The sequence below is a fragment of the Ziziphus jujuba genome, chromosome 6 (assembly GCF_031755915.1).
Source record: "Ziziphus jujuba cultivar Dongzao chromosome 6, ASM3175591v1".
NCBI classification, from domain to species: domain Eukaryota; kingdom Viridiplantae; phylum Streptophyta; class Magnoliopsida; order Rosales; family Rhamnaceae; genus Ziziphus; species Ziziphus jujuba.
The window spans coordinates 7,880,105-7,908,095 of record NC_083384.1 but is presented as its reverse complement, the minus strand read 5'-3'; the positions used below and the strand labels follow the sequence as shown (position 1 = coordinate 7,908,095).

Genomic DNA, 27,991 nt, shown 5'->3' with positions numbered 1-27,991 from the left:
GCCGTCGTATTATGGCACCTCATTTTTGCCTCAATCGCTTCTTGGTGTCCTTTTAGTCTCGCCGTCAACCCGGAGACCTCAGTAATCGCGTGAATCGCAATTATTCTCTTTTTTTTTTTCTTTTTTTCTTTTTTGGTTATTTTCCAAAATTATCCCAAATCTTTAAAAGGTAATTCTTCCAATATTTAAGCCCCTTTTTGTTTTTCATTCTATATTTTCTTCTGGTTTTCATTGTTATTAACTTTTATTTTCTTCTTTTTTTTTTTCTCCTTTTTTTTTTTTTTTCCCAAAAAGATTAGGTTTTGGATTTAGGAATCTGTACCTGTTTTTGATTTTTTTTGTGAATCGGGTTCACAATTCGTTTTCTTTTTATCATTTCAGAGGTTAAATCTGCGTCTTATATCTTTTGTTTTTATAAAATTTAGGATTTGTATAATCGTTGAAAAAGAAAAAAGTGAGTACTTAATCCTGAAAATCAAAGGCCCTAAATTAGGTTTTTTTAGTATCTAGCTGTTTGTGAAGTGTGATTGTCAAGGTAAATTTCCAATCTTTGTGGCGATTCATATCGATTTGCTGGAAAAGATGAAGACTTGCAGAAAATGTTCACTAAAAGCGGAGTCCGGTATCGTTTTGGCTGACTTTTTTCGTGCTTTTCTTCCTTTTTTTTTTTTTTTTTTTGTTTTTTTGTGGCGTTGGTATAATGATTTAGTGTAATTCGATTTGGGTATTTTATATTTGATTGTTGCATTTACGTTCCTAAAATTCTCTTTACATACATTTACTTTTTCTTTGATTGTTTGGTTGGTTTGAGGGAAGAGGATTTTAATCTATTGTGTTACAAAAGCTTGATTTGGTTTATTTAATTTGTGAGTCACTGATTCTGATCTGCCATTTAAATTATAATTAAGGAGATTTTAAGGATGTAATTCTTTGTTACTGTATTTTGATGTTTGAATGCTGGTTTTATTAATCCCTGATCTGCCATATTTAAAAAAGAAATGAATTAATATGCTTTTATTTTTAAAAGCGAAGAAAATTTTAGGATTTGATAGCGAAATTAACAATTTGAGAACCAAATTCCGATCTTATAATGGAGAAAAAAATTTTGTTTGTCTGTTTGCTTAGTTTAGCTCAAGATTCCACTGTTGATCGTCTATTTTGTTTAAGTGATAATTAATACCAAATAAAAATTTTGAATCTGTTAAGGTGATAAAGATTTGTCTATATATTTTACTTGAATCTTCTTTGCCACAATTCTGTCGATTTTCTGCAAGATGTTTGTTGATTGGTGTAGTCATATTATTTTGTGAAGATAACAAACAATTTTTTTCCTTTTTTGTTCTCCTTTTTCCACAGTTTGTACATATTTCTCCATGGCATCATTTCTCCAGTCCAAGAATCCAAGAGAAGAATTGTATATATCTCTTATAATTAACCTTTAGGATTTAGCTTGTGAATACAAATTCCTTTAGATGGAAGCAAAACGGGCAAAAGCTTTGGATAATGGCCAGAATATGGTTATCAATTTGAAAAGAAAATGTCCAGCTAGATGTGAAGCACAAATAGTTGGAGTTAATCACAAGGTGTTGCCTCAGCAATCCAACTTGAGCTCATCTTTTGACAAGCTTGACAAGCACAGGTTTCTAGATGGTTGCAGGACTAAATGTAAATCAATCCCTAGGAGATCTTTACTCAAGAACTATGCAAATTTTAGGAGAAGTGGGCTTCCTCAACGATTTTTGTATCATGAAACAGGGGAATGGATAGATTATCCTCAAGAAATCGTTGAGTTGATAAGGAAACAATATCAGTCGAAAAACCCAGCCTTAGAGGTAAATTTTAATGGCCAATGGATTTTACTAGATATTTTGCATATGATCCAGATGGAGCTGAAAACGGGTCTAATAAAGGACATTGCTTGGATTGATGAAGCAGGTCATTGCTTCTTTCCAGAAGTACTAACCGGTGATTGTGGAATGCACAAGTGCTGTATGTCTGAGTTAAACAATTGCGCTAATGCAGAATCTAGTGGGAACTGTGAGATTAAATTGCAGCTTGAGATTGGAATAGCTGGAACCAATAGCTTTGACTTAGAGGAATGCGTTGGAGAGTCCAACCATCATGCTAAGAGAGCTAAAAATAATCCAAAACCTGTCAGCAGCAATGAGGATCTGGAAGTAAATGACCATTGCAATAAAAGATCAGGTCCCACAATGCAAGTGACCTGCGAGGATATTCAGAAGAACAATGAACTTATAAGCACTAATTATGAACAAACTTGTGGAAAACTGGATTATAAAATGGTTGAAAAAATGTTTGTTTCAGGCATGTTATCAAGTGTGGAGGTAATCGAGATTAAGTGTTGTTCTGACCATTTGATGCAAACTCAGATGGAGCTCTTCCAAAAGCAGTTTGAAATAACCAAGAAGATTCGAGGGAATCCAAATATCTGTTTAGGTTGGCTGGCTGCTAGTAAAGATTCTTCATCTAGCTTCATGATACATGGGCTGGATTTTGGTGCACCCAAAATCATGTCTTCATATGGCAGTGGAGTTCACCTGTCATCTATGAACTGTGCCCATATTAGGTCTGCATTTATGTTTTTCAGTTTATTAGTTCGTATATTATTTAAGAATTAGCACTAAACAATAATACAGACTATAATAACAATTAAACTGTGAGTTCTATCTGAGCTCTGGTTTGTCTCTCTCCGCCGAATATTTGTGCTGGCAGCTTCTTTTTCTAATGTAGGTTTGATCTCTTGGTCATAACTCCATGGGATGGGTTTTAATATGCTTCTGGATTAATATTTGTTTACCTTACAGTGCAAAATATTGTGATGATGACGAAAAAGGGGTAAGACACATGGTTCTCTGTCGTGTCATATTGGGGAGTGTCGAAGTAGTAAATCCTGGATCTGGACAGTGTTGTCCCAGTTCTGGAAACTTTGACTGTGGAGTTGATGACCTTCAGAACCCTTGCTGTTATATAATATGGAATATGAATATCAACACCCATATTCTTCCTGAATATGTTGTCAGTTTCAAGACATCTTCCAGTTTTGAAGGTGGGATATTTCTCCTGAATGCTGTTTTCCTTTCTCATTTTGATTCTTGTAGGTATCAGAATAATCTCTTGACCTATGTACTTAGAGACATTGGTTCTTGTAGAGTATGAGGTATTTTGTTAACTGATAAAAGACCACCTAAAATGGCTTAAGCAAACTGTAGTCTTTTGAGTCCGCACCTGTAGAGTTTATGTAGATTTGGAGTTTCCTTCTTCTAATCTGGTAATTATTTTATTAAATATGTCAGATATCTTCGAATTACATACCATTAGAACTTTTTAATGTTGTTTACAGGGGTTAAGGGCGAAGTTAGCAGAATAGATGAATGTGCAATTGCTAATCTTGATGGTTCTACAGGCAAACAGAAAATGGACTGCTTACAAGTTGAATCAGTAAGCCTTTCTGATAGACAAAATTTTTTACCCAATGTGGATCATGTTGTTCTTGAACTTCAAAACATTTGCCAGCAATAATTGTAATTGTGTTTTTTTTTTTTTTTTTTTTTTTTTTTTTTGGTGGCCATTGTACAATCTTTTGTTTTCCGTGAGATTGGGATTCATTTTTGTTATCTTTTCCATGGTACATTGCCTCTGAGTTAACTGCTTGAATGACACTCACCAAGCAGGGAAAATAGCCTAGTTAGTTTCAAGAATTGATGCTTAAAGGCAGGCCAATTTACTTGCACAAATAACAAAGGGAAGCTTTAATCACAGGCTATACGAAATATTTTTTTTCCACCTAAATTGTTTCTGATGCCTAAGTTTGTCTGCTGTAACCAATTTTTTCAATTGTGAACCAATGAATTTAGGTTGATGTTTAATTGTGAACTTATCATTCTTTGTAAACTGATTTTTTATATTTCCTTTAGTCATTCTGGGGGTTAAATGAGGTACCATTGGCTTATGACTTGAAAGTTTTTGGGAGCATGTGGGTTACTACTGAAACACCTTTTCTGGGTTGACCCCTCTATAATTTGGTCTGTATGTTGCAAGATGAATGAGTCTGTTGTACTTTCTTTGCTGCTTTGTACTTAAAATTTTGCTGTCAATGTTTCACAGGGTGGAAGTTGTGAACCAGTTGTAGATTTCGAGAAGGGGTCCCAGGCTGTTGGCCTTGGCTCGAACTCTTTGAAAACTCCTAAATCCCCTTGGATGCCTTTTGCTAGATTGTTTGAAACTATTTCAAAAGAAGTAGCTCCTGAAGTTATGAAATTGGTGAATGTTCATTTTGACCTATTCAGGGTAAGCAATTCTCCTGCTTTACTTTTAGATGTTTATAATAATTTCTCTATGACTAATACTGCAATTTACCTTTTGATGTTTATAATAATTTCTTTACTAATTCTTCCTCTTGTTGGTATCCATCCAGAGCAAGGAGATCAGTCGGGATGATTTTATTAAGAAGTTGAGGTCAATAGTTGGAGATAAATTGTTGAGGTCCTCCATTATGAGTCTTCAGCGTAAGGTATGGTATGGTCCATAGATAGTGGATATCATGTCAAATGTCACCAAATTTCACATCTGAATTATTGTGCAGAAAATTGCATGGATTTTATGTGATGTATAGTTTTGAATAATGATTTGATTTTTTGAATTGAAATTGAAGTCCCGATTATTCATGGTAATATTTGCAGCCATGCCCCTAATCTGCAAGTACTTTGAAAGTGCCAAATCAGGAACAAGAACTTTGATGCTGTTGATGAATTTGGGGTGGATAAATATCTGACTCTGGCGGGGTATATTGTACATCTATCAGCATGCTTTAATGCTTAATGCTTAATGCCTTTTTAATTATATAATTTATGTTATGAACATTATAGATTAAGAGTTGTAGTGAATTGCTGTTATTTTTCAATGGTTTTTCTAATGCAAATGTGTAGTTTGATTTTTGCTTGTTGAATGCGATGTTTTCAAATTATTATTATTATTATTATTATTATTATTTTTCAATATAGGTGCTGTTACGGTTGTCAAATTTGTTTCTCAAAGTACAAACACTAAATTTTGGTAGTGATACATTAGTGGTGAAAAAATTGCTTAAATTGTCTTTTGGATCAAATTGGTACTGTTTTTTTCTTTGCAACGTCATAAAGGCTTCTTTCCATGTCAGCTCGTCGTTTTTTGATAATAGAGTTCCATAAAAAAGTCTTGGGAATTATGTATTGTTAATCGCCATATGACCAAGAAGATGTTTTAAGTTTTTCTGATAATTGTGTTACACCTGGTACGGGATGAATGTAATTAAATAATAAAAAAAAAATTCCATATAGAGTTTCATGCATTTTGTTTTTTTGGAAAATTATAGAGTTTCATGTATAATTCCAAATAATGTGGCTAGTTATGAACATGTAAAATGTAACCTTAGAATATTGTGGAAGCTTAGAGAGAGGTAGATGTGGTGCTGGGTTCCCTAACAATCACATCATATTTGTTGTAAAGGTCCAACTACAGTTCTGGCACCAGCATTGATTGGTACCGGTGGCTTTTAAAAACTTGCCACAGCTAATAACCGGTTGGCTATGCGCCTGTAGGTTCCTCTAACATTTTTTTTTTTTCTTTTAATTTGGATTTTTGCAATTAGCCTTTTAAAATATAATCTCAATTTGTTTATTGAATAATTTTCAATTATATGAAATGATTAATTAATTAAGTATATCAATTTTAAAATAAGTCAATGGGTTTCATCAATTTTTTTCCCCTATTCTTTTGTCCCATAATTGTATAATTTTCAGTAAACTCTCTCAATTACATTAAATTAATATAAATTATTATGGTAATTTTAAAATACAATTAATCTTGATCATTGCAAAAAGAGGTTAGGTAACAAACTAATACCATAGATTTTACTCAAACTTTATTTACAAATAGTTTTAATAAAAAAAAAATCATGTTTTATTATTTTCTTCATATAATAAAGAGTAAACTAAATTAACTAAATTTATTATATTATCAACTGGTTGCAAATATTAATTATAATACAACCTAAATAATTTATATTTATAAAAAAAATATTTAAAATATTATTAGTTAATATTAGTTTATAGCATGATACTTATTTTGTGATTATATTATAAAAATTATAGTCATGTTACAAAAATACTAAAATACTGAGTTGTGGTATATTATGCATTTGGTAATAATGTTACAAAAATATTGGTCTTGATCATCTTATTGAGTTCATAGTATGTTACCGATTTTGTGGTAATGTTACAAAAATTATGGCTCTATCATAAGAATTATAGTTATGTCACTAAATTCATGATATGTGATTTTGTGGTCATGTTACAAAAATTATGATCTTGTTATGAAAAATTGTAGCCATGTCATTGAATTTGTGGTATGTTATCCATTTTATGGTCATAGTACAAAAATTATGATCATATTATAAAATTTGTAGTCATATTACTGAATTCATGATATATTATATATTTTATAATCATGTTACAATAATTATGATCTTGTTACAAATATTGTGACTATATTAATGAGTTTGTAGTATATTACACATTTTATGGTTATGTTATAAAAATTATGACCCTTTTAAGAAAATTATGGTTATAACTAAATTCGTGGTATATTACTCATTTTGTAAACATATTACAAAAATTATGACTTTGTTGTGAAAATTGTTATTACAAAAATTATGACTTTGTTGTGAAAATTGTTATCATGTTACTAAGTTCACATTATATTATTTATTTTGTGGTCATATTATAAAATTGTCTTGTTACAAAAGTTGTGGTTATGTTATTAAATTCATTTTGTGATCATGTTATAAAAATTGTGTCAGGTTATTTAATTTATGTGGCTTTTTGGGAAGCCCATTCCACAGCGCTCATGACTCGGTGACCTACTTGTGGTAGTGGAAATTCTCCCCTTGGTCAAAAACTTGGTTGGATGTGGGATTTACTTCACGAGGAGCGATACAGATGTAGATAATATCATCAGGACCTCTCTTTTCATACCACTAGGCTTGGCCTTTTCCTATTGATGCGATGGTAACTTGAGATAAAATGTCAGAAGAAAGCTCTTTACCTAGCTTCCTTTCCTACTAGACTTTATCCTGACCTATCGGAGAAATGCCTAATTCCCTATTCAAGGCGGGACTATTTTAATGGAATAAGTTTGCTATTGAATCAGCTATGATAAAGGGAGTAGAGATGATGATAGAGATCATATTGAGAAACAGAAGAATTTTACACGATATGTTATGCATTTTTTAATCATTTTACGAAGATTATGGTCTTGTAACAAAAATTCTGATCATGTTACTTAGTTTATAGCATGTTATTCATTTGTTGGTCATGTTACGAAAATTATGATCGCGTTACAAAAATTGTGGTCAATATTACTAAATTTGTTGCATGTTACTTGTTTTATGGTCATGTTACTAAAATTATGCTTTTGTTACAAACATTATTGTCGCGTTACTTAATTTGTGGCATATAACCTATTTTTATGAAAATTGTGATCATGCTAATTATTTTGTAGCGTGTTACATATTTTGTTGTCATATTGTGAAAATTATGGTTATATTATGAAAATTAGGATCATGTTATAAAAATTCTGTTAATATTACTTAATTGTGATTTGTTACTTGTTTCATGATAATATTACAAAAATTATAATCCTATTATTTAGAATTATTTATTAAATAATTGTTATTGTAGAAGATGAGTATTCTTACAAATAGTATTAAAGCATGTATGTGGTAAAAAATATGCCAGCTAGAATGCTGGATCCCAAGAAGGATGAATGCTGATAACCAATGTGGATGGATACAGAGCACTGATGAGCTATTTGATGTTCAATCTCACATTAAATGGGTGTGGATCAGGAGATAATTCAAATATAATAATAATTACTCTCATAAAATCGAGGACTTTTTAGAGCGATTGATTTTAGGATTCGAAAGAATTTTGAAGTTAAGCATGTTCAAGGTAGAATAATTCTAGGATGAGCAACCTCCTAAAAAGCTTTAAATAAAAAAAATTCATATTGAGTGCTTGAGTGCACTAGTTAAACTGGGGATAATATCTACAGAGAGTGACATATTTACCAATAAAGATGAGATGTAACAAATGAAAAATTTTAAACTTATTGATGATAATGTATTATTTTAATCTATATTGGATCCCATTGTTTATGTTACTGATTCTTTATTTATTTTCTTTGCTATTAACATTTATGATTGTTTAAAACTTAGTAAATAATGGCGATAATCCTTTGGAGTTAAAGGTGGATTCACCATGGACCAATCTTGAATTTATCCTTTGTTTCTTTAATTTATGTACTTCTTTCCTTCCTAATCAATTAATGATCATGAGTTATTTCACCACCAAATTCATACTCCTATTTTCTGAATATATTGTAAATTTATCCTCATAAAATTTGCATAAACAGAATGATTATTGAAAGTGAATAGAGGAATTAACATTATACAAGGAAGAACAAAAAGATGCCTTATGCATGATTTCTCTGATTTTGTATGCCCATTGTATATATTATGACCAAAAGAAAAAGAAAAAGTATAAAAAAAAAATATTTATTTTTTCACTGTAAAATAGTCACTTAAATGTGTTTTATTAATCAAACGCAAGTCATCCCAATTTAATGTGTATAAAAGATTTTAAATGCATATATTTAATTAAAGGTCACCAATTCACGTGATCTAGACTTTTCAAAGAATATCTTTATAGGAATAGTTCAATGGTCATCAATGATATTTTTTTTCTAACAATAATTCCGAATCCCTATCTTTCAATATCACTTAGGACAGAAAAAAAAAAAAAAAAAAAATTAATCAATGCAATCGGCCAACATGTTATCCATCAATACTAAAGTTAGGTATATTTCCAAAAATTTAACACGTAGAGAGAAAACAAAGAAAACTCTTTCACAAAAATATTAAAAGAATTTCTTAGAAAAGATAAAAAAAAAAAAAAAAAAAACAAGAGTAAGAAAAGCCAATAACCATTTCTTTTTAACTTACAGGATTGATATTTTGGCCCCCAAAAAAAAAAAAAAAAGAATTGTAATAATAAAAAAATAATTAAACAAGAAACTATGAAAGATAGTGTTGTACTGTTGTTGAGATCAATACTTCACATATTTTTCTTCCTTTAATTTACCAATAAAAGTTTATAAACGTGCAAATAGAAAAACGATTATGCAATACCCAAAAAATAAATAAAAAGACTAAGAAAGACAAAAAGAAAAGAAAAATAAGAATGCAATAAAAGCAGTATAATATACATAGACTTTAAATGAAATGACTGGAAAGGAATGGGAAGAAATTTTGGAGCTTGACTGGTTAAACAAGTATCCAGTCAAACAAGGACTTGGATCTTTACCGTTGGATTTATTTTCCTTCCATCCAACGGTTATATAAACACCAGCATCAGTGCCGGCTTTTTAAGACTTTTCCTTCTCGTGACAATCACTTCTTAATCAGACTCTAGAGAGATCATATTACTCAAACCATTGATTCATTGCCACGTGCAATGTTAATACACACACACACACACACTCTCATGCACGCAGTTCATCAAAATTTGGTTTTGGTTGGTAAAATCTCAATCCTTCTACCAGAGAAAGCTAGGAGAGATTAGGCTTTTTGGTCATTTTACATTGTATTCCAATTTTCACCAACTGTGTCTGGTATCCGAGAAAATTACTCCATTAGCATTCCAAGCTATCATTAGGATTGAGCGTGATGATGATGATGATGATGATGATGTGGTCACATAAACCTAACTCGATCGAAAAAAAAAAAAAAAAAAAAAATCTAACTCGATCAAAGTTCAATAATCGTAGTATGCTTTAATGGGCTACAAAAAAGTTCCTGTTTTGTAAAGTTCCTGTTTGTATTAGATTTTGTTACCAACTTTTAATTTTGCTGGTTAAGCAAATTAAAAAAATAAATAAATAAATAAATAAAAAACCCAACAAATAGCTCACAACTCAAGGAAAGTCCTTTGCCAAATCAGATACTACACTGAACAATGGGATTGTTTTTGAAGGAAAATTAGTTATTAAAAAATTTAAAGCTATTTTAAATATTTAATAAAATTTAAATTTTCATTTTATAAAATTTTATATTCTTTCGAAAAGCAGCAAAAAATTAGTTTTTAAGATTTTAATTTTAGCTTTCTTTAATTATTTATAATTAAAATATTAATTTTAATCCTCATTAAAAAGCTAATATCATATTTGTCTTAAATTTATTGATATTCTATTAAACAACCTTATGATCAATAATTTTTATTCTTTTTTTTTTTTTCCAATCACGAGTGGCAATCTAAATTACTTTTATATCCTTAATATAATTAAATTGCCTTTAAAATGTCATATTCTTCTTTTTTTATTATTTTTGCAAAACTTATTTTTTTTACAATTTTATTAAATTTAATTTGAAAACTTGAAAATTCTGTTAGTCTATATTTTTAATTAATTTTATTTAAACTATTTGATAGTTTTTCAATTGAAAAAACTACCTTTTTTTAACTAAGTAATAATTTTTCAAATATATTTAACTAAATGAATTGTTACAAAATGTAACTTACTATAAAAAAGCTCATATAATTAAATTTATTATATAATTTTTGTAAAAAAATGGTCATATAGTTTAAATATAATTGAATTAAAAATAATTACAAAATTTAAAGTCTTCAAATTAATTATTGTAAAAAAAGAAACCAAAAAAAATTTAAAAAAAATTTAACTTTAATATTGATATAAAGGTAAATTTAAACTATTTTGTATATGATTTATTTAAAACCTGAAAGATGTTTTTGTATTTATCAGAACATTAAAAAAATTTTGGTCATTATATAACATAACAATAATTAAACACTATAATTTATTAAACATTAAAAGACTAAGTTTGAAGTTTATCAAATATTTAACCATATTATTTCTACAGCATAATTAAAATTGATTTTTTTTTAAAGCTATACAACAATACTAAACTAAACCTAAAAAAGAGTCTTAAAACTTCTAGCGTCTTCAATTTAGCTCTTACTCTCCCAGTAGACAAAAAAATCTCCAGAATCATCAGATATTTTTCCATCCATGATCTCTTGCCCATTTATTTTATTTTTTTTTCAAATATCTCTTGCGATTTTAGAAAAACAAATAGCATAAGCTTTTGCAGGGCATGGATTATAAGACTGCTTTCAAAAATCCACATTCCTATCATCATTCTTTTATCATCACCGAGAATAATTCCAATTCCAGAATTTTGCATTGAATATGTGGGGTCCACAATTATATAATATGGTATGAAAATCAATCACGTCATGACTTTTATTAATTTTATTCCCACAAAAACCATGAAAATAATTGATGCCATGGATTGAAAATTGTGCCCCGTTTTATAATGTGGTCCAAAACTATATAAAATGTTATTCCTCTTGACCAAAAAAATAAAAACAAAAAATAAAAAACTCAGAAAAGTCCAATTCACTTGCAATACGAGTGCCTTATTCATAATTCATTTCCAATTGATGGATTAAAAAGAAAATGTTGAACACCAAAATTACGATTAATTTTGAAATTTTGCAACCGACAAATAATTTATTATTATTATTATTATTACTATTACATTGACAGTGAAACATTCAAACTCGGATCATTCACTCAAAAAAACAATGAATTTACCGCTGGATCATCCTACAGGGACTTGATAGCACAATCTTACTGTTTGGTAGTTGTTTAAGCAGACCTCGTGTAAGGTGGCATGTAATTGCAATCTCCTTATAGAATACAGATCATACAGCTATAGGTTCAATATCACTAACATAATATATGCTGTTGCAACTTTTAGCAACACAGACACACACACAATGCTTATGGTCAATATATAATTTAGTCTCTCATACTGGAGCATATACAATGCTTAGGAAGCAAGCAACAATTCAACCTGTGGCCCAAATTGATGAAATTCACCAGAATTTTTTCATATATCTCTTTGAATTAATCCACCAGCGCTTGAGAGGAAATAATCCAATTCCAAACCTACAGAAAACGGTCCCTATTAATCCACATGTTGCTTACTTTTTCTTGTGGATTTTGCAGGCCCTATAGACATGGCTGTTTCTTCTTCTTCTTCATTTCCTAATGCTATTTCTCCTCAAGAAAAGCATGATGTTTTTCTCAGTTTTAGAGGTCTGGACACTCGGGACCAGTTTACTAGCTACCTTTATGAGGCTTTATGTAGGAAGCAAATTGTGACCTTCATGGATCATAATCTTGACCGAGGCGATTGAATTTCACAAACACTTTTGAAAGCTATAGAAAAATCCAAGATATCTGTAATAATTCTCTCAGAGAATTTTGCTTCTTCAACATGGTGTTTGGATGAATTGGTGCACATCCTTGAATGCAAGAAAAGATATGGACAAATTGTTATACCAATTTTTTACAACATTGATGCATCAGTTGTACGAAAACAAAAGGATAGTTATGCAGTTGCATTTACTCAACTTGAACAACGTTTCAAGGATAGTATGTAGAAGGTAAGCCAGTGGAGGTATGCTTTAAGAGAAGTGTCCCATCTTTGTGGCTTGTGTCAAAGGATTTCAGGTAATTTAAAATTTTGTGTATAAATTTATGCATTTTGAAGTGTTGGTGCTCACTTTACTCTTTTCTAATACTTGTGTTATTGTCCATTTTATGCTAGACCTGAGTACAAGTTAGTTCAAAGAGTTGTTGAAGATATTTCATGGAAGTTGCATAAAAATCTATCATCAAATGATAGCTCAAAGGGATGCCTCATAGGGATTGAAAAACGTATCAAAGAAATTGAATCATTATTATGCATTGGCTCAACAGATGTTTGCATTGTAGTAGGTATTTGGGGTATGGCAGGCATTGGTAAGACCACCCTTGCTAAAGGATGAAACTCTCAATTCGAAGGTTGTTGCTTTCTTTGGAATGTTAGGGAAGAAACAGCAAGACATGGAACAAATCATTTGAGAAAGAAATTTCTTATGGAGTTGTTAAAGGATGAAACTATTTTAAGTCTGGATACCCCATTTGTATTATCAACTTTCATCCAAAATAAACTTCATCGTAAAAAGGTCCTCATCGTTTTAGATGATTTAGATAGCCCAGTTGACTTAGAAGCCTTAGTTGAAGGGTATTATCATCTTGCTCCTGGAAGTAGAATCATTGTTACAACTAGAAATCTACAAGTGCTTAGGAAGGGAGCTAATAGAATTTACAAAGTCGAAGGATTAAATCACCATGAATCTCTTGAGCACTTCCATTTGCATGCTTTTAGAAAAATTTCTCTTGCACCAGATTATAGAGTGCTATCTGAAAAATTTTCACTGTATGCCAATGGTAATCCATTAGCTCTTAAAGTTTTGGGTTCTTTCCTCTGCTCCAGAAGCAAAGAAGAATGGCAAAGTGCACTAAATAAGCTAAAAATAGTTCCAAAGCAAGACATTCATAATATGTTAAGAATAAGTTATGAGGGGCTAGACGATACAGAGAAGGATATATTCCTTGACATTGCATGTTTCTTCAATGGATATAACAGAGATTATGTAGAAAGCATACTGGATAATGGTGATTCAATTTCAAAAATAGCGATAAGTGTTCTCATTGATAAGTCTTTGATAACTGAAAATTGGAATAGTTGGAAAGATGAAACAGAGTTGTGGATGCATGACTTACTACAACAAATGGGCCATGCAATTGTTCGTGGAGAAAACAAAGAGCCTGGAAAACGTAGTAGGTTGTGGATTGCTAAAGTTGTCTGCCAAACATTCGAAAGAAATACAGTAAGTGCCAATGCATTGATCTTTTTTATATAGTTGATGGAATGAAGCTTATATAACACAGGAAACATACAAAGCACAAAGTATTTTCAGAAAGCAAAATTAGGTGTTAACACTTCTCAAATTTCCTTATATTCTATCTTTCCTTACCTGTAATGTCCATTTCATTAATGTTAGGGAACTGGAGCAATTGAAGGCATATTGTTCAACATGTCCGAAATGAAAGGAGATGTAGAATTGAATCGTGCAGCCTTCTCGAAGATGTACAATCTACGATTTCTGAAAATTTATTATGGAAATCTTAACAAGAAGTTCAAACTACACCTTCCTACTCAAGGTCTTAAGTCTTATCCTTCTGATAAGCTAGATATTTCCAGTGGGATTCATATCCTCTGAGATCTCTGCCTTCAAATTTTATTCCTGAGAATCTTGTTGAACTTATTTTATCTGAAAGTCAGCTTGAGGAACTTTGGCATGGAGCCCAGGTATGCTTACCTTAATTCTGTTGTTTTAGATAAATACTCTGTGTAAATGGAATTAAGCAACCATAACCTTTTCTTTCTTTATTTGGTGACAGCCTCTTGAGAAGTTGAGAAAAATGGACCTTACTTTTTCCTAGCTTCTAACTCAAATGCCAAATCTATCTCAAGCTCTAAATCTTGAAATTATAAGTTTAGAAGGCTGCACAATTTTGGTTCATGTTCCTTCATATTTTCAAAATCTTCCCAAGCTTCAGTTTTTAGATTTAAGATATTGCTCCAATCTCACTGATGTTGAAGGTATATCAGGGAGGATAGATTTCTTAGATCACAACACATGGAAGCTGAAGTCTATAGAAACTCTTAATGTCTCTCCGAAATCATCTGGGTTCAATATGAATTTAAGAGTTTTACTTTTAGATGGAATAGCAGTAGAAGAATTGCTCTCATCATTAGGGTTTCTCTCATGTCTCACTGAATTAAGTTTGGATAATTGTCAAAGGCTTGAAAGCCTACCAGCCAGCATTCGTAAGTTGAAATCTTCGGAATCACTGAATGTGGTCGGTTATCCAAACCTAGAAAAGTTTCCAGAAATCTTGGAACCTATGGAACGCTTGGCTTTTCTTTGGTTAGCAAGTTCAGGGATCAAAGAGTTACCAGAATCCATTGAAAATCTAACTGGGCTGGTAATCGTAGAAATAAGTTCCTGTGAAAACATTGAGATTCTTCCAAACAACCTATGCAATTTAAGGAGACTTGACGCGCTGCTCCTCAGTGAATGTTCAAAACTACGAAAATTGCCTCCTTTTCCACTTAGTTTGTCCAAGTTGATTCTAGTATATTGTTAGAGCTTGGAATCATTACCAGTGTTAAAGTCGGTGATCTGAATTCTTGTTGACCCGATCTGAAAAGCTCGTGGTATGACCCATTTGATGAAATCTATTTTGAGGGAAAAAATGGACTCTGTGGTGGTAGCGGAGGTCGAGGGCCATATATATTTTTCGGGGTTTTTTCGATTGTAATTTTTGAGGGTTTTAATCACTCTATTTTGCTCATCTTTTGTACCAATCTTCATGAATAAAAACTTGCCTCTCTTTGCCCATGGTTTTTTCCCATTTCCACGTAAATCTGTGTGTTCTATTTTATTGTTCTATTACTATTGTTTTATTTTATTTTTTGTAACAACCAGAGCTTCCACCATTTATAAGATATTTGGATGCAAGTTACTGTACCTCACTGGAGAGACAATCGAGTTGGATGACTCCAAACATATGCGAATTTTCTAATGACTTCAATTCTTGTGATAAAGTGTTCAAATTCTCTGGTTGTCTCAAACGGGATCAGAATACATGCAACAATGTAATTGCTCATCATGCGTCATCTAGAGTTTTCACCTGTGCAAGACCACATAGCAATGCTGGTGATATTGTATGTCTATTTTCCCTCACTTTGCTCTTTAACAACCTTAATAAGATCATGTTTTTAAATTTTTAGTTTTTTCTTTTTATCCTTCAGTGACAGTTAATTAATGAAATCACATATCCATGGTGTACAGGAACATCCAAGGTTTGAATGTTGTTATCCAGGAGATGATATTCCAAAGTGGTTCAACTATCAAAACTCTTGGTTCTTCAATGAATACAAATCTTCCTGCAGACTGGTGCAGTACCAAGTTCATGGGTTTTTGTCTTTGTTTTGTTCTTGGTAGCACCATTAACATTGACCCTGATAAAAGACTAGACATTTTATATGATTTCAATTTTAAAAGAATCAAAACCATTGATGATGATGATGATGATGATGATTGTCTTTACAAATATAGTAAGGTTTGTTGGATTGTGAAAAGATCAGTTCAGATCATGTGTTGATTGTATATGGTTGTTCACTGTCATTGGAAATGTTGAAAGAAACATTTGGACCAAATTGGTGCTCTGTATAATGTTACCGAGGCCTCTTTCCAAGTCCGGCTTTCGTTGTATGATTATGGCGATTCAGAATCAGTAGACTTGAAAAGCGATGAGTGTTGTGGGATAAAAAAGTGTGGGATTTGGTTACCATATGACCAAGAAGGTGCAGAGAAGTTGAATGTTGCTGAGGAACAGAAAGTGGAACAAGTATTAGGTAATAAAATTGAGAAGCGCATATATGAATATCGTGAAGATAGTGGAAGTGATGATATTAGCAATGGTAAAGGTTTTAATTCAAAGAAAATCAAGCTTATTCCTTGACTGCTTACATATGAAAAGGTAATTAATTAATTAAGCTGGGTTTATATTGTGCTATTTCTTCATTGTTCCTCTCTTTGATTTAGAAGTAAATGAGGGTATTGGAATTTTTCATCATCTGTTTTGCATAGAAAATTCCAATGGAAAGCATGATGTTTGATGCAAGTATATAGGTCATTATTCTTGAAGCTACCATGTCACTAAATAATCCTTTCAAATAATAAACATTTATTTTTTGAAAAAGTTAGAAGATACATGATTTTCAAAACTTGTACATATCGATCTTATTCTGTCTTTAATATAAGATACATGATTTTCAAAACTTGTACATATCGATCTTATTCTGTCTTTAATATATTTATTTGTTTATTTTTCATAATATTTTCTTAATCAAACAGTATAAAAACTAAATGTGGTCTTAAGATTTGAGGAGACTTGTGTACAAGCTGACTTTGGGAGAAGGGGTGGTCTCCTATCTTTTGATTAGGAAAGTGGCACAGAATAACACTGTGTTTCAAATGGTTGTAGGTATTGGTTCAAACGAGGAGACCAACAAGGATGCCGCAAGATTTCTACCATGATCCTGTGGAAAAGTTACCTATGTTTCTGATCCTAGCTCCACACTACTTTTTCATCTGATAGAGAAAAAAGCATCATATTTGGAATATAATTATAGCTCTATCCTGTATATTAGATACATCCTATATATATATATATATATAAACATGTATAGATAAGTATCCACAATTATTGACAAAATCCTTTATTAAAGTTCATTGCCCTGGCTCGTCTCTATGGTCATTTTGACATGCACTTTAACTCTCTTCCTGTCTCATCATGATATTTGTTTGAGTTTACCTTTAGCAATAACTGAGCTTTTAATTTTTGGTATTGGGACCTGCGGTCCATATAAAAAAAAAAAAAAAAAAAAAAAAAAAACTGTTTGATGAGCATCCATGAGCTGTTTGTATTTTATCCAAATCCCGGGTGCAATTAAAAGCCTATTTTACCTCCATTTTCCCTGGTTGCTGTTTGTGGGTAAACAGAGAGGAGTGGACTGGAGCGTCTTTTTCACACTGTAAATATAAAAGACATAAATTTTCAAAGTTACTAAAAGAATAAATGTTGTTGATTTCTATGGCATTGGTGGTTTTGTTATTCATATTCTCAATCAAGTGCTTCCCCCTCACAATGTTACTGTACTTTATTCCTCTAATCTCCTATATATATATATATATATATATATATATTAATATTCCACAATTTGATTAACATTATTCTTGTAATTACTTTTGAAGTTACCGGGAAAATTAAGGAAGATACACATTTGAATGTACATTAATATTCCACTATTTGATTAGGATTATAATTGTAATTACTATTGAAGTTACCAGGAAAATTAAGGAAGATACACATTTTTCACTTTAGTTCTTCTTTAACTGAACTCCATTTCACACTTTTATAGTAATTACAATCAATCTGTTTTCTTTTCCTAAATGGTACAGCACATAAAGCAATTTCCAACCTCTTTTTCTAGCTATATCCTGCACCTTCTTCACTAAGGAAAGAGAGTTTCTGATCATCACTTTGAGAAACACACACTTGGATTTCAATTTGCATTGATCAACTTTTACTTGTAGATTTGCAGGTTAATTAAAAGCATGGCTTCTAATTCTTTTTCTTCTTCTTCTTCTTCTTCTTCTTCTTCTTCTGCTGCTGCTGCTGCTATCTCTCCTCAAGAAAAGCATGAAGTATTTCTCAGTTTTAGAGGTGAAGACACACGCAACGGTTTTACTAGCTATCTTTATGAAGCTTTGTGCAGGAAGAAAATCATAACATACATGGATGATCACCAACTTGAGAGAGGTGATGAAATTTCACCAACACTTCTAAAAGCTATCGAGGAATCCAAAATCTCGGTGATCATTTTCTCGGAAAACTATGCTTCTTCCACATGGTGTTTGGAAGAACTAGTGAAAATACTTGAATGCAGGACAAGAAATGGGCAGATTGTTATACCCATTTTTTATGGCAGAGAACAATTAGTTATATGGAAACAAAAAAAAGAGCTATGCAGATGCATTTGCTAAACTTGAAGAGCGTTTAAAGGACAACATGGAAAAGGTACAGCAATGGAGGCATGCTCTTACAGAAGTGGCCGATCTAACCGGGTTGGATTCAAAGCATTTTAGGTAACTTTCTACAGCTTTAATCAAATATTTGAATATTAAAAATGCTTCATTCCTAAGTTTTTACCAATTCATTGATACTCTTTTTCTAACAATTGTATTTTCTTCATCTGTGCTAGGCCTGAAAACAAGTTAGTTCAACAAATTGTTGAAGACATTTCATTGAAATTGCCAAAACTTCTATCTTTAAATGATGGTTTTAAAGGGCAGAAGTTGATTGGAATTGAAAAACGTATTAAGGAAATTGAATCATTATTATGCCTTGGTTCAAAAGATGTTCGGATTATAGGTATTTGGGGCATGGGAGGTAGGCTTGCTGCTTTCTTAAGGATGTTAGGGAAGAATCTTCCATAAAGGGTACAAATCATTTGAGGAAAGAACTTCTTGCCAGCTTATTAAATAATGATGAAGCTATGCTAAGAATGGACACTCTATCTGCAGTGTCACCTTTTATTCAAACAAGATTACGTGGTAAAAAGGTACTCGTCGTTTTAGATGACTTGGATAGTTCAATATTCCAATTCAAAACTTTAGTTGAAGGGTATGATGATTTTGCCCCGAGAAGTAGAATTATTTTCACAACTAGAGATATCCAAGTGCTTAAGATAGTAGCTGATAAAATTTACAAGGTTGAGGGGCTAAATTACTTTGAATCTCTTGAGCTATTCTGTTGGCATGCTTTTAAAAAGTATTCTCGTCCAACAGACTATGCAATGCCTTTAGACAGGGCAATAGGTTATGCAAATGGAAATCCATTAGCTCTTCAAGCCTTGGGTTCTTCCCTGCACTCCAGAAGCAAACAAGAATGGGAAAATACATTGGACAGGCTGGAGATATATCCAAATCCGGATATTCAAAGAGTATTGAGAGTCAGTTACGAAAGACTAGAAGATGAAGGGATTCAAAAAATGTTTCTTGACATTGCATGTTTCTTTCGGTCATATTATTCTGTAGACCATCTAGAAAGCAAATTGGAAAGCAGTGGTCATTCCTTTGTGAAAATAGGAATGAGTGATCTCATTAACAAATCTTTACTAAGTGAAAGTAGTACAAAATGCTAAGTACCTCTTGGCAGACCAATGCCAGAAATCGAGATGCATGATTTGCTACAACGTACAGGCCAAGCAATTGTCAGTGGCGAAAGCAAAGAGCCAGGAAACCGTAGTAGGTTGTGGACTGCTAAGGAAATTTGCCATGTATTGGAAAGAAATACAGTAAGTGCATACACATTTTTTTTTCTAAATAAAATTAGATGTGTAGACGTGTTGTTCTTAATAAAATTGACATTCACTTGATTGTCAGGGAACTGCTGCAATTGAAGGTATATCTTTCAATATGTCAGATATTAGAAAAGTCGTAAAAGTATGCCCTGCAGCCTTCTCAAAAATGTATAATCTACGATATCTTAAAATTTATGCCTTTCATGAAAACAAGAAGTGCAAATTGTGTCTTCCTCAAGGTCTCGATTCTTATCTCTCTGATACACCGAGTTCTTTCGAGTGGGAATCATACACTTTGAAAACTTTGCCATCAGATTTCATTCCAGAGAATCTTGTTGAACTTAGACTACAAAACAACCAACGTGAGGTGCTTTGGGATGAATCCGAGGTATGCTTGATTTAATTATATAATTTAACGTATATAATTAATGTAGTTTTTAGTGCATAATTGAATCATGATAGTAACAACTAACTATAACTCTTTTTCTTTTTTGTCAGCCTCTCGAGAAGTTAAAAGTGATCGATCTAAGTCATTCTAAGCTTTTGACTCGAACAACAAATCTATCTCAGGCCTCAAATCTTGAAATTATAAATCTTGAAGGTTGTATACGTTTGGTTCAAGTTCCTTCATCTTTTAAGAATCTCCAAAAGCTTCAGCGTCTACATTTGACAGATTGCTCCAATCTTTTTTACGATGGAAGGTTATTAGAGCATGAGAACTGTAGAGCTATTCATCGCAACAATGTTGATAAGCTGAAGTCTTCTGAAACTCCTAATGCAAACTTTCCAATGAATTTAAGATATTTGTTTTTGGATAGGACAGCAATTGAAACAGTTCCTTCATCATTTGGGGGTCTCTTGGGTCTTGTACAATTGCATTTGGATAACTGCAAGAGGCTTAAAAGTATACCAACCAGTATTTGTAAGTTGAAATCTCTTAAATTTCTGAATCTGAGTAAATGCACAAATCTTGAAAATTTTCCTGAAATCATGGAGCTTATGGAGCGCTTGGAATGTCTAATATTAGAAGGAACAGGTATTAAAGAGTTACCTGAGTCAATTGTAAATCTAATTGGGCTGGATATGTTGTTCCTAGAGGGATGTTCAAAACTTCAAAAATTGCCTACCCTTCCACTTGGTTTGTCATACTTGGATGTAGAGAATTGTGAGAGCTTGAAATCATTGGCACATCTTCCATCATCTTTAGAATATTTGCTGGCAAGCCATTGTACATCACTGGAGACAATATCAAGTTGGAGAACTCCACTTGGATACGAAAGGAATGACTTGTATTTTGTGGATGGAAGTGTTAGGTTTGATAATTGTGTGAATTTGGATCGAAACACACGAAACAACATACTCCCTGATCTTGCAATGTTTAGAATACTGTCTTGTGCAAGATCATACAAGAAACTTGTCAATCGTCATCGGGAACTGGTATGTTCAATGATTAAGATGCTTATAATTTCAAGCGATATATTATTATTATTATTATTATTTGATATTGGAGGTTGGGGGATTCCAAATTAGGTCATTGCCTGAGAAAACAGTGGCTCCTACATTGAGCTTATATATATATATATATATAGATATATATATATATATATATATATATATATATATATATATATAAAGTTAATAATTTTCCCATCCATGCTACAGGAATCCCCATTGTTTATTTGTTATCCTGGAGATGAAATTCCAAAGATGTTCAGCTATCAAAGCTTGGGGAGTTCAATGAATATTCAGCTTCCTCCAGATTGGTGCACTACCAACTTCTTGTGAAGTCCAGCCGCACCAACCACAGCCACCATTTTTGACAAATGGACATTACTGCACCGAATTCCAAATTGATCAACAATTGTGGGCTAAGCTGTTGAAGATTGTGGCCTTGTAAGCCTATAAATAGGCTCCTTCCCGTTGCATGCAAATCAAGCAAGTGAGCAAAGCTCAATATTATCCCAAGTGGGGAATATTGAGAGAAAACTCCGAGAGAGAGAGTGTTTAAGTTCCAGAGAGAGCTTGAGAGAAGAGTGAGCAATTCCAGAGAGAATTGGAGGGTGTAGGGAGAGATTCCACGTGAGAATCCAAGAGAGAGAAGTTTTTGTATTTTTGTATTCTATTTAAAGAGAGTAATAGAATTCTTTTTATTTTCTTCTCATATTTCTTCTCTAAAGTGGTCAGAGAACCACAACAAGTGGTATCAGAGCTCCAGATCGAGAGCTTAGGTTCAAAACTTGAAGAAACAAAGCTACTGTTCTTCAAGTTGGTGTTTCGAAACGTTGCTCAAATAATTAATTTGACAATACCAGGTGAAAGTACACGACGAGACGAGAACAACGGAGTTCGCCGGAGAGCAACGCACCGTGTCATGCGCCCGCACGCGCCACCTGAAGGTTTCTGCAACAATTCACGCGCCACACGCGCCGCACGCGCCGTCTGGAGGTTGAAGACGACCACGTCAGCAGACACGTCAGCACACCTGCCACGTCATCTGCCACGCCAGCCGACACGCCCTCAGCCACGTAATCGCCACGTCATCTGCCACGTGTTGACACGTCAGCACAATCTGCCACGTCATCAATATTTTCTGAAATTACGGAACAGCCCCTGAATTATTGGAAATTACAGATTGACCCCTGTAGTTTCTGAAATTATGGAACAGCTCCTGAATTATTGGAAATTACAGATTGACCCCTGTAGTTTCTGAAATTACGGAACAGCCCCTGAATTAGTGAAAATTACAGATTGACCCCTGTAATTCCTGTAATTGCAGGTTGACCCAGAAATGTTGTGAAATTACAGTTTTGCCCCCAAATTTCTGGTAATTATATTTTGACCCCGGAAGAGTCAAGTCCACCATTTTCGGCCGTTCCGGACGCAACGGTTAACTCCGTTTTGCCAAATTCAGCTCCATTTTTGGTCAAGCCATAATGTCAATGGAAGAATCATCTTCGGGAGCTATGGTTAAGCTCACTACCACAAATTATACACTTTGGAGACCTCGGATGGAAGATCTCCTCAATTGTAAGGATCTGTTTGATCCTATAGAAGCTAAAGGAGAAAACCCCGATCCCAGCAAAGTAGCAGAATGGAAGAAATTAAACAAGAAAACGATCGGTCAGATCAGGCAATGGATCGACCACAGTGTCTTCCATCATGTAGCGAAGGAAACGGATGCATATGCCCTCTGGACAAAATTGGAGGACATGTACCAGGCCAAGACTGCTCGGAACAAAGCCCTGTTGCTTAAGCGATTGGTAAATTTAAAATTACAGAGTGGAACTTCTGTAGCCGAGCATACCAGTGAGTTCCAGAGCTTGGTAAATCAACTATCTGCTGTGGATTATCAACTAGGGGATGAGGATCAAGCCCTCCTACTTCTAAGCTCTCTTCCAGACAGTTGGGAGACATTGCTAGTCTCTCTAGGCAATTCGGCCCCGAATGGCAAACTTACTATGTCTATGGTTAAGGATGCCCTATTTAATGAAGAGGCCAGGAGAAAGGACATTGGCATGGATCAGTCACATGCCCTCGTCACAAAGAGAGGAAGACAGCAAAGAGGTGGTCGTGATAGGGGGAGAGGCAGGAGCAAGAGCAGAGGCAGATCTACAGACGGTAGAAAATCATCATATAAGTGCTATCATTGTGGCCTGGAGGGTCACATGAAGAAGAACTGCAGAAAGTTGTTGAGAGAGCAGAGACTCCAAGGTAATCAGCCGAAGAAGGATGGAGAGACACTAGTCACTGTTACAGGAGAAGTGGTGCTCTGCTCCACCGAAGAAGAGACATGCCTTCATATATCAACCCAAGATGTTGAGTGGGTAGTCGATACTGCAGCATCCTACCATGTCACTCCACACAGAGATTTCTTCAAAACGTACAAAGCAGGAGACTTTGGTACGGTAAAGATGGGAAATTCCAGTTTTGCAAAGATTATAGGAACTGGTGATATTCAGGTAAAAACGAATGTTGGTTGTACAATCACTTTGAAGGATGTCCGTCATATTCTAGATCTTCGGCTTAATCTACTTTCGGGAGCAGCCTTAGACAAGCAAGGCTATGACAACTACTTCAGCAATGGCACATGGAAAATGACGAAAGGTGCCATAGTTGTCGCCCGAGGACATATTTGTGGAACGCTGTACAAGACTCATGTGAAGATATGTGCAGATAGCATCAATATTGCAGAAGGAGAGGCGTCTCAAAATCTGTGGCACCAGAGACTCGGTCACATGAGTGAAAAAGGATTGTCCACTTTGGCAAGGAAGAAGCTTATCACTGTTTGCAAGGATGCTGCGCTAGATCCTTGTAATCACTGCTTATTTGGTAAGCAACATAGAGTCTCCTTCAGTTCCTCTGCATCGAGAAGATCAGAGTTGCTTAGTCTGGTGCACTCTGATGTTTGTGGTCCCATGGAGGTGGAATCATTAGGTGGCAACAAGTATTTCCTGACCTTCATTGATGATGCTTCACGGAAGGTGTGGGTATATTTCTTGAAGACAAAGGACCAGGTATTGGATTACTTCAAACTGTTTCATACCATGGTAGAGCGTGAAACAGGAAAGAAGCTGAAATGCCTCCGCTCAGATAATGGAGGCGAGTATACTTCCAAAGAGTTCGATGCCTACTGCAGAAGACACGGCATTCGACATGAGAAGACGGTCCCTCGCACCCCACAACATAATGGAATAGCCGAAAGAATGAACCGAACCATTATGGAAAAGGTCAGAAGTATGATCAGTATGGCTAAGCTGCCAAAGCCATTCTGGGGAGAAGCTGTTCGTGCCGCCTGCTATTTAATCAACAGATCACCGTCAGTACCGTTGAATTTTGAAATTCCGGAGAAAATGTGGTCGGGTAAGATTCCCTCCTACTCTCATTTAAGAGTGTTTGGTTGTTTAGCTTATGTACATGTATCCAAGGAGCTCAGACAGAGGCTCGATGCAAGATCTACTCCATGCATCTTTATAGGATATGGAGATGAAGAATTCGGATACAGATTATGGGACCCGAAAACAAAGAAGGTTATTAGAAGCAGGGATGTAGTATTCCATGAAAACCAGAAAATGGAAGACATTGAAAAGCCCAGAATGTCTCCTAATTGTAGTTCTAGTGCCGAGAATTTTTGTCCTAATCCAGCACCAACACAAATAGCCACAGAAGATAATGAGGTGCATGAAGATATACCAGAAGCAGACCAGGAGGAAGAAGGGGATATTGAGCAGGGGGAGACTCAATCCTCTCAAGCAGCTGCAGGGCCATCACAGCGGTCAGATGATGGTACACCTCCTGAAACCAGTGGTTTACAAGTTCGGAGATCTAAGCGAGGCCGAATTCCATCAAAGAGATTTCCAGAATCTGAGTATATTCTGCTTACTGAAGAGGGGGAGCCAGAGAGTTTCCAGGAAGCTGTTTCTCATCAAGAGAAGGAAAAGTGGCTGCAAGCAATGCAAGATGAGATGGAATCCTTGTAGAAAAATCATACTTATGAGTTGGTTGAGCTTCCAACAGGAAAGAAGGCACTAAAGAATAAATGGGTGTTCAAGCTCAAGAAAGATGGCAGCGGAAAGGTGGTGAAACACAAAGCTCGATTGGTGGTCAAAGGATTTCTTCAGAAGAAAGGAATTGACTTTGATGAGATTTTTTCACCAGTGGTAAAAATGACTTCAATTCGAGTCATTTTTGGTTTAGTAGCAAGTCTAAACCTAGAACTTGAACAGATGGATGTGAAGACAGCATTTCTTCACGGTGATTTATATGAAGAAATCTACATGGAGCAGCCAGAAGGATTTGAGGTTTCAGGGAAAGAAAACCTCGTATGCAAGCTAAAGAAGAGCTTGTATGGCCTCAAACAAGCACCAAGACAATGGTATAAGAAGTTTGACTCGTTTATGGTGAGTCAAGGTTATAAAAGGACTGCAGCAGACCAGTGTGTTTATATTCAAAAATTTTCAGGTGGAAACTTCATTGCACTTTTGCTATATGTGGACGCATGTTGATCGTTGGACAAGATGCAATGAAGATTAGTCAGCTGAAGAAAGAATTATCTAAGTCCTTTGATATGAAAGACTTAGGACCAGCTCAACAAATTTTGGGAATGCAAATAATCCGAGACAGGAAGAATAGAAGGTTATGGCTATCTCAAGAGAAGTATGTTGAACGGGTGATAAAGAGATTCAACATGGATAAAGCCAAACCGGTCAGCATTCCACTTGCAAATCATTTTAAGTTGAGCAAGAGATTGTGCCCCTCATCCAAAGAAGAGATAGAGGAGATGGCTTCAGTACCATACTCTTCAGCGGTAGGAAGTCTGATGTATGCAATGGTGTGTACCAGACCAGACATTGCTCACGCAGTAGGTGTTGTGAGCAGATTTCTTTCAAATCCTGGAAAGAAACACTGGGAAGCAGTCAAATGGATTCTCAGGTATCTTAAAGGTACATCGAAGCTGTGCTTGTGCTACGGGGGAGGTGATCCAATCTTAGAAGGCTATACAGATGCAGATATGGCCGGAGACCCTGATAATAGAAAGTCTACATCAGGTTATCTCTACACTTTTGCAGGGGGAGCTGTGTCATGGCAGTCAAGATTGCAGAAGTGTGTTGCTTTATCCACTACTGAAGCAGAGTACATTGTCGCAGCGGAAGCGGGTAAGGAAATGTTGTGGTTAAAGCGTTTTCTCACAGAATTGGGCATCAAGCAAGAAGACTACAAGATACATTGTGATAACCAAAGTGCCATGGATTTGAGCAAAAACTCAATGTATCATTCCCGTACAAAGCACATTGACATCCGCTATCATTGGATACGCGAAGTAATAGATCAACAGTTGCTGAAACTGATGAAGATCCACACAAAAGAGAATCCAGCAGATATGCTAACAAAAGTTGTTGCTTAAGAGAAGCTGAAGCTATGCAGAGACATAGATGGAATAGATGGCAGATGACCATCAGTTTAAATGCGGCTGGAGGGGGAGAATTGTGAAGTCCAGCCGCACCAACCACAGCCGCACCAACCACAGTCGCACCAACCACAGCCACCATTTTTGACAAATGGACATTGCTGCACCGAATTCCAAATTGATCAACAATTGTGGGCTAAGCTGTTGAAGATTGTGGCCTTGTAAGCCTATAAATAGGCTCCTTCCCGTTGCATGCAAATCAAGCCAAGTGAGCAAAGCTCAATATTATCCCAAGTGGGGAATATTGAGAGAAAACTCCGAGAGAGAGAGTGTTTAAGTTCCAGAGAGAGCTTGAGAGAAGAGTGAGCAATTCCAAAGAGAATTGGAGGGTGTAGGGAGAGATTCCACGTGAGAATCCAAGAGAGAGAAGTTTTTGTATTTTTGTATTCTATTTAAAGAGAGTAATAGAATTCTTTTTATTTTCTTCTCATATTTCTTCTCTAAAGTGGTCAGAGAACCACAACACTTCTTGGGTTTTGCTGTTTGCGTTATTATTGATCAGTACTCTTGTGTAACTGATACAATTGAATACAGGCTTAATTTAGAATTCATTGATGAAGACTGCCCTTATGATTTTCATGTTTCTGAGGTGTTCGGTTGTCTAGAGATTATCAATTCAGATCTTGTGTGGATGGCGCATGTAGCTGCATTGTCTTGCAAAGCGCTTGAAGAAAATTTGGGAGAAAATTGGGACTTTATTTGTACCCTTTACGTCAGTGGGATCTCTTTATATGCCCGGCCTCTTGATTATCATGACGGATTTCATGATTCAGACGTAGAAGGTGTTGAGAATTGCAAGATAAAGAAGTGTGGGATTTGGTTGATATATGACAAAGATGCAGATCAAGAAGTGGATGGTGAGAAAGAAAAACCAAAAGCGAGTACAACTAAAAGACGCTTTGGTGAATCTTCTGAAGCCAGTGGAATTGGTATTACTGAAGTTGTTGGCTCTGATGATGAGGACGAATACCGACAGAAAAGGAGAGTCCTATCCACAGGTTAATTCCAAGAAAACCAAACTTACATGAACATTGCTTACTCTATCTTGCCAGTACCATTAA

At 34.4% G+C, this 27,991-nt stretch overlaps 5 protein-coding genes across 7 annotated transcripts; all 5 read left to right on the top strand.

Annotated features, from left to right (window-relative positions):
- Positions 1-123: 123 nt before the first annotated feature.
- Positions 124-7,431, top strand: LOC107431363 (inactive poly [ADP-ribose] polymerase RCD1). 3 transcript variants are annotated; one of them, XR_003057836.3, is made up of 8 exons: positions 124-622; positions 1,357-2,587; positions 2,826-3,067; positions 3,362-3,459; positions 4,126-4,308; positions 4,436-4,531; positions 4,701-4,802; positions 6,857-7,431. XR_003057836.3 is itself a non-coding variant. In XM_025079094.3 (7 exons), the coding sequence occupies exons 2-7, from the start codon at positions 1,473-1,475 to the stop codon at positions 4,710-4,712; spliced, it is 1,746 nt and encodes a 581-aa protein (XP_024934862.1). In that variant the 5' UTR covers positions 124-622; positions 1,357-1,472; the 3' UTR covers positions 4,713-4,966. The 3 variants fall into 3 exon arrangements, 2 of the variants coding, with proteins under 2 accessions (XP_024934862.1, XP_024934863.1); XM_025079094.3 differs by lacking the exon at positions 6,857-7,431 and having other exon boundaries at positions 4,701-4,966; XM_025079095.3 differs by lacking the exons at positions 124-622; positions 6,857-7,431 and having other exon boundaries at positions 1,694-1,832; positions 1,936-2,587; positions 4,701-4,966.
- A 4,724-nt stretch (positions 7,432-12,155) lies between these two features.
- On the top strand, positions 12,156-12,968 carry LOC132803979 (disease resistance protein RPP4-like). The gene is made up of 3 exons (XM_060817852.1): positions 12,156-12,296; positions 12,575-12,651; positions 12,749-12,968. Exons 1-3 carry the CDS (start codon positions 12,156-12,158, stop codon positions 12,966-12,968), a joined length of 438 nt encoding a protein of 145 aa, XP_060673835.1.
- A 90-nt stretch (positions 12,969-13,058) lies between these two features.
- Positions 13,059-16,560, top strand: LOC112493335 (disease resistance protein RPV1-like). The gene is made up of 6 exons (XM_060817851.1): positions 13,059-13,856; positions 14,031-14,116; positions 14,221-14,338; positions 14,473-15,018; positions 15,677-15,760; positions 16,240-16,560. The coding sequence occupies exons 1-6, from the start codon at positions 13,059-13,061 to the stop codon at positions 16,558-16,560; spliced, it is 1,953 nt and encodes a 650-aa protein (XP_060673834.1).
- A 2,608-nt stretch (positions 16,561-19,168) lies between these two features.
- LOC132803978 (disease resistance protein Roq1-like) lies at positions 19,169-19,807 on the top strand. The gene has a single exon (XM_060817850.1). The coding sequence runs from the start codon at positions 19,169-19,171 to the stop codon at positions 19,805-19,807; it is 639 nt and encodes a 212-aa protein (XP_060673833.1).
- An 18-nt stretch (positions 19,808-19,825) lies between these two features.
- LOC107431347 (disease resistance-like protein DSC1) lies at positions 19,826-27,933 on the top strand. The gene is made up of 4 exons (XM_060817849.1): positions 19,826-19,960; positions 20,049-20,354; positions 20,465-21,403; positions 27,433-27,933. The coding sequence occupies exons 1-4, from the start codon at positions 19,826-19,828 to the stop codon at positions 27,931-27,933; spliced, it is 1,881 nt and encodes a 626-aa protein (XP_060673832.1).
- The last annotated feature ends 58 nt before the right edge of the window (positions 27,934-27,991 follow it).